Source organism: Musca domestica, unplaced genomic scaffold (genome assembly GCF_030504385.1).
Source record: "Musca domestica strain aabys unplaced genomic scaffold, Musca_domestica.polishedcontigs.V.1.1 12, whole genome shotgun sequence".
NCBI lineage: Eukaryota > Metazoa > Arthropoda > Insecta > Diptera > Muscidae > Musca > Musca domestica.
The window spans coordinates 528,674-534,859 of record NW_026712155.1 but is presented as its reverse complement, the minus strand read 5'-3'; the positions used below and the strand labels follow the sequence as shown (position 1 = coordinate 534,859).

Here is a 6,186-nt window from a genome sequence, read left to right as displayed (position 1 = left end):
AATTGAATGTAAAATTCTTTGACAAAATAATCCAATTCCATTTGCCTTTTCTAATTTATCACTTCTTTATTTAAAAAAATAATCAAAAAAATTGTCACGATAATTAACTATGACTCATAGGCTCATTTGGAACGCTATTCGCACAATTAATACCCCACAAGCTCAATGCGAACTACAGTTACGTCAATATCCAACAAACAATTGAATCAGTTTGAAAGACCTAAATAAACTATGAAACATAAATAAACTCTACTACCTTTGGAGTATTTTGAAATTTCATTGGTGGAAAAAAATAATTTTTAAGAATTTTAAAAAATAGGCTAAAAGGACCTAGCAGGTGCATGGACCTATATAACATTACCCACTAACACGCGCATAATATCAACAAAGTACCCTACCAGTAGGCTAAAAATAATGAGTTATTCCTTAAAAATAAGTCAGTTTCCATCGGCTTACGAGGATAAAATGCCAACAGCTGACAAAAGCGAAAAGTGACTACTCAAAATATTTTTGCTGAGTGAGAATTGTTCTCATTTTTTCTTCACTTGCTATTTAAAATAAGTTTTGAAATTTTAACAAATACTACTGTAGAAATTTCTTCAAAGACCTCCATATTCTTATTAATTTATCCCAAAATAACAAAAATACGGTTTTGCATTTTTTTTGTTCTTGGAATTTATTGATATTATTATCAAGCGAACTACTTGTCGAAAGTTCTTCATATCCCACCGAGACGACACACGATCTTCTATTCAGCAATCCTTGTCTCAACAATTGCGTCATTTAATATATGAATGCGAACACTCTTTTCAGCTGGCAGTGACTAATAGTCTATATTTTGTATTTATGTTTTCGAGGCGACAACAAAGTTTGGAAATAGTATTGCTATCGCCGGATACCTCTCGCACATGCAATAAATGGCCATGTACTTGAAATCAAGTACCATATTCCGATTAGTTCGAGCTATCTGGGGATTCGTATTATAGAGAGTTATGCCAATTGATGTTTATCAATTGGCTATCAGCCTCTTCAAAGAGGGGCAGAGAAGGGGGTGAAATTGACAACAATTAGAAAAGTACACTCTTCAGTGTAGTGGAGGGGGGTCGGGGGTGACAATTCTCTGAAAGAAATGTTTATTGCTCGAAAATGTCTTGAATAATCCCTTCATAGAAATTCAATTAGGAAAAATCCCCTTGTCTGATTTTATAATTTTTGTTTTTTTCTTTTCTTTTTTTTTAATTATTGCACGATACTCAACAACACACACAGCTGAATGGAGTAGCAGCACAAGCCGAGCTACCTTCCCGCTGTGTGAGTTCATACCATGGCACATTGATTTGTTTTCTTCAGCTATACGGCTGTTATCTTCCGCTACTTGCACGCACACAGTCAAAGGGGCTTTAAGCCCTGACGTGATACCGCCGGGTTGCAAGATAAAAAGGAAATAGATATGAATTCAGTCCGATATAAAATATTATTAACGCTGCTACTGGAGGTTCAGTACGATTTCGCCAGGCAATCGCAGAGGGTCTCCACGCCACGAAGACAACAATCCAACTATCGCGACCATTATCGAATCCTTGACGAGTAACCAAGACAAAATGGCTCAGAGTAAACTCATTTGCGCTGCTCTTCTTGTGGTCTTTGGCATTTTCGGCACCCAGGCACAGCAACCGTGCCAAACGGTCACCGGTATGGCAAATCTGAACGCCACACAAGTAAGTTGGTTGTTGATATACACCCCCCTCATTTTTCTCTTATCACCCTTTGCCATGTACATGCGTTTTTAGCTGACCGGCTTGTGGTATGAAACTGTACAAGCTCCCGCCGCCAACGTTGGCTGTGTCCAGTTAAATGTGGCTCTGGCCAACAACAACACCCAGCTGGTCGTCACCAAATGGACTTCCTCGTCCGCAACCTCCAACTACATGAACCAGTTCACGAATGCCACTGTCAATGTCACTGATGTGAATGCCAACACCGGTTTTAATTTCACCTACACCAAGTCTCCCGCCAAGCCTAACAACGCCACCTACAAGATCCTAGACACTGACTACAAAACATATGTGACCTTCTGTAGCTACACCTCGGCCAACGATCTGACGACCTCGGTAGGCGGCATCCTGACCAGCACCGTAAGACCCAACAGCACTTGGGTGGCCCAGTTGGTCAACAACACTGCCCCCTACCTCGTGAATTTCAACGTCAGCACTGTGGCCAATGTCACCCAGAACAAGTAAGTCCCCATTGTTGATTGGCATGGCAAATGCGAAACCTATCTTAACCACAAATTTTGTTTGTCTCTCGTCCACAGCTGTTACGCCAGTTCCGCGTCGACCACCTTGCCCCTTTTGAGCTCAGTGTTTGCCGCTTTCTATTTGCTGATTAGAGTCTTTAACTGAGTACATCTTTGTCTAAAGTAGTCGCACTGACGTTTAAAACTTACTTTTATTTAATTTATTGATTTGTTAAATGAATTGTTGCCTAATAAAATAAAATAAACGATATATAATAAGGTCCCCCCCCAAGACTTGTGCCTTCTCTCTCTCCAACTCTGTTGGATTTCATGTGTGTAGAAGTCTTTATCGAAACTGGGTACAATCCTTATCAATAAATCCATAGACAACCCGGGTGAGGTCTGATAAGATAAACGCTGGAACATCATTGGTTTCGGTATCTAATTAATGATGTGTTCCAAAACAAAGTTGGGTTCGGGAATAAGTCGTACCGTTTTGATACCAAGAGCCTACTGCTCGACGCCGATGAGACATCAATGAAAGGTTAATATTTGCACATGAACATATATACACACACACTCAACCACAAATGTGTGTCGGTGTGTGTGTGACCGTATTTGTAGTTGGCGACATCTGTCTACTTGTCGAGTACTTAATTGAAATTCCACTGATTTATTACCCATTATAAGTGATGAATGTACGATGTACATATGTTTACGAGTGTAAATACACACACACACACATGTACATACACATGTATATATTGGGGACCAAACAGCAGCAGAAACTTTCCCCTCACCGGAAAAGCACCCTACGATTTTCACAAAATATAAAAATATTCCAGTTTGACTTCGTGAGGCAACATGTTCGCATATTTCCCCCCTTTGCCCTGCAAAACGAATAACAATTACGACCCACAACTACATGGAAAGAAAGGAAAGGAGATAAGGCCATTTTCCATTTGGTAACAGAGGTAATTTTACATTGGAAATCAATCATTTGCCAGATAACGAGTCAAGTGATAAACAGCGGGATCTATGTTTCAAAAATAGCCGCTAATGAAAATATTCAGATATGCAGGGCGGTACCAATCCATGTAGGCGTGTGTGTGTCTGTGTTCGAGTTTCGAATACTGGATAACATTCGCGCTGCAACACAAATATGCGGATAGCATTGGACATTTTTATTAAATACATATTAATACAAAAAAACTGTCTCTCCACAATATCGGTTACTTTCAGAAATATTTCTGCATATCCCAACGGAACGCAGTTGTATTGATCTTTTGTCATCTAAATATTTACTAAATAATGAAAACAATAAGATAATTACAAAGATTTAATACAAATTTCACAATTCCACACAAGTTCCAAGTGGAAGAAGTACCTACAAATATATGTGGCATCTCATTTAGTGATTGGACAGCATATTGAAATATCCACAGAGAGACAGTTCGGACAAGTTATTTATATTTTGTTGTAAATTTCCATCATCCGGTAGCATTATGACTTTGTACATTTTTTGTTTGAAAACGGAGTATTTATGGCCTGTTTTTCAATGACAGGGCCGAGCAAAGAGTTACTCTGTGATTAGATTGTTTTTCAATGAATCTGATCGTGAGTATGGAGAGAATTACGCTCACAGAAGGCTCGCGTACTTGCTTTTCCTGGACCAGCTCTTAAGCAATCGAAAGGCATCTTTCGTTTCCAACTCGAAAGAAATTCATTTTGGGTTTTTTTAGCTGTCGGTTTCATTCTTTGACTCGAATGGTGACTACAGCAAATGGAAACATATTTCATGTAGATGGGGTTCGGTAAAAAATAGGCAAAACTTGCTTTTGAATTTGCGAGTGGTACGTGAACTCATCACAAAATCTTCCGTCCAATTTTCGAAATCTCAACATGTACCCAATATAAATATTTTTGGTGGACTTTTGAGAAATGTTTTTGTTATTTTGGCTGTTGGTCCTCATTAAGGCATATGATCGATGGTCAGCTCACATATACAGTTGATTGGACTTGTATGTAGTAAACTGTACGTCCGGCTACATATGTGTAAGAATTGTTCATATCGGGATTCTCTATCCACCCCACCTCCTCATATAACGCTGATGCGTATGAGTACTATTTTATTTACAACAAACGTGTTGGATATTTTTTGTGCACATCCACATTGTATTGTAGTAAATTAGTAAAAGGTAGTCCCCATTCAAAAAAATGGAATTTGAAGGGGTCTGCCGATCTCCTTTTGACATTTTTTGTCCAGTTTAATCGTTTATATTTTTCTGTTTAAATCATGTTATGCCATCGGTTTTGTTTTATCACTTCCCCGACTTTTCAAGGAACTCCAGTGAGAATAGAGATTGATTAGCCGTAAAATTTAATGTTGACGTATTGCTCGGATCTTTTTCTTCAAATGTGAATAATCATGACCGAAATTTGAATGTTTTTGGAATTTCCCAACTGTTAGATAACTATAATGTTTTGCCCAGAGCGTCACGGGGTACAGTTAATCCCGCCGCTTCGGCTTGGTGGTCACTTGAAATGAATTAAAACCCATGCCCGACTGCATTATCTCAACTGAAGTTCCCCGCGAATTTGGGCATTTCAATCATTTCTTGTCGTTTCGATATCTAAATGAGTTTTTAATTATTTTCGAAAAAAAAAACTGTCCAAAGTAGTCGGAGGTGTGGGGCGTCATTTCCGTGAAATCGACCTTTGTTTTTCCTACTGTGGGTCAGTCTGCTTGCCATTTCCCCGAAGAACACATTATCCATTGCACGCATCAGAATGCTGGCAATTGGCATTTTATGTTTTATATTCCTGACCAATGGCCTGACCTATGCCCAACAAAGCCCTCCATTGTGTACGCAGTCGTCTAGCATGACTGTAAATAGCACTCAGGTAGGTTTGGAGAGGGGTGGTGACACAACATCCTAAAGACGGCATATTTTATGTTTCAGTTTAATGGAACTTGGTGGGAAGTGGCCCGTAATCCTGCGCCCACTGGAAACTGGGATTGCGTCGAAGTCAATTTCATAATGGAACCTCAAAACACGGCCAGGATAGCGACGACTTACTCCAATACCCCGAGCTATCTGTGGGTCAATCAGACCATGTACACGGACATAGCGCTGGGCAATGTTGTGAACGGCGGTGGTTACAACATTTCCTACATCAACGGACTGTCGAACACCTCGTACACAGTATACAAGCTGCTGGACACCGACTATGAAAACTACGCTTTTGTCTGCGGCTACACGAACGCCTCTGATCCCAACACATTCTTCGGCATTATCCTCACACGTGATCGGTACCCCAACACAACTGCCCTCAACTCATACGAGGCAATGGCTTCTCAGAATTATGCAAATTTCACGAACGGCACCATGTCGCTGATCACCCAGTCACCCACGTAAGTGATTATCCGCTGAAAAAATTATCCTTACTAATATATATACGTGTGTGTGTGTGTGTGTGTGTTTGGGTATATTTTCTCCTTTCAGATGTTATGCCGCCGGTGCCTACGGTCTTCGTGACTACGCAATTTTGGCCACCTTGCTTGCGGCACTGCATGCCCTGGTCCACATTGCCATGTAGGACAACCAGTTACCGTCCACGGGCCCTAAGTAAATATAAATCTATTTGTTTCGTTTTAAGTGTATACAAGTACATGTATGTGTGAGTTCTGTTCCAATGTGTTGTTATAAGAAATTAAAGTTTGAAAAACAATGATAGTTGCAAAGTAGTTTGAAAGTTGTTGAAATATCGGTAGAGCGGCGGGAGCGGGTGAACATTAAAAGTATGTCACTCGCGCCATAGTTAATGGTATTTACAAATGGCTGGTTGCAAATAGTTCACAAGGTTGCGAATTCCTGCGACGAACGTTGTGTCGACGCAGCACAGTTGAAGGCCCACATACACACACACTCGATATGAATGCCAAAATT

The 6,186-nt window shown here is 40.0% G+C and overlaps 2 protein-coding genes across 2 annotated transcripts; both read left to right on the top strand.

The window, feature by feature from the left end:
• The first annotated feature begins 1,486 nt into the window (after positions 1-1,486).
• LOC101894379 (uncharacterized) lies at positions 1,487-2,528 on the top strand. The gene is made up of 3 exons (XM_005182546.4): positions 1,487-1,718; positions 1,791-2,236; positions 2,315-2,528. The coding sequence occupies exons 1-3, from the start codon at positions 1,602-1,604 to the stop codon at positions 2,400-2,402; spliced, it is 651 nt and encodes a 216-aa protein (XP_005182603.1). The 5' UTR covers positions 1,487-1,601; the 3' UTR covers positions 2,403-2,528.
• Positions 2,529-4,957: 2,429 nt separating this feature from the next.
• On the top strand, positions 4,958-5,973 carry LOC101896991 (uncharacterized). The gene is made up of 3 exons (XM_005182561.4): positions 4,958-5,140; positions 5,200-5,651; positions 5,743-5,973. Exons 1-3 carry the CDS (start codon positions 5,027-5,029, stop codon positions 5,834-5,836), a joined length of 660 nt encoding a protein of 219 aa, XP_005182618.2. The 5' UTR covers positions 4,958-5,026; the 3' UTR covers positions 5,837-5,973.
• The last annotated feature ends 213 nt before the right edge of the window (positions 5,974-6,186 follow it).

Coding starts and splice junctions, on each gene's coding strand:
- LOC101896991 (XM_005182561.4), top strand. CDS start 5,027: ATGCTGGCAATTGGCATTTTATGTTTTATATTCCTGACCAATGGCCTG. Junction 5,141..5,199: donor TGACTGTAAATAGCACTCAG/GTAGGTTTGGAG, acceptor TTTATGTTTCAG/TTTAATGGAACTTGGTGGGA. Junction 5,652..5,742: donor CTGATCACCCAGTCACCCAC/GTAAGTGATTAT, acceptor TTCTCCTTTCAG/ATGTTATGCCGCCGGTGCCT.
- LOC101894379 (XM_005182546.4), top strand. CDS start 1,602: ATGGCTCAGAGTAAACTCATTTGCGCTGCTCTTCTTGTGGTCTTTGGC. Junction 1,719..1,790: donor CAAATCTGAACGCCACACAA/GTAAGTTGGTTG, acceptor ATGCGTTTTTAG/CTGACCGGCTTGTGGTATGA. Junction 2,237..2,314: donor GCCAATGTCACCCAGAACAA/GTAAGTCCCCAT, acceptor TCTCGTCCACAG/CTGTTACGCCAGTTCCGCGT.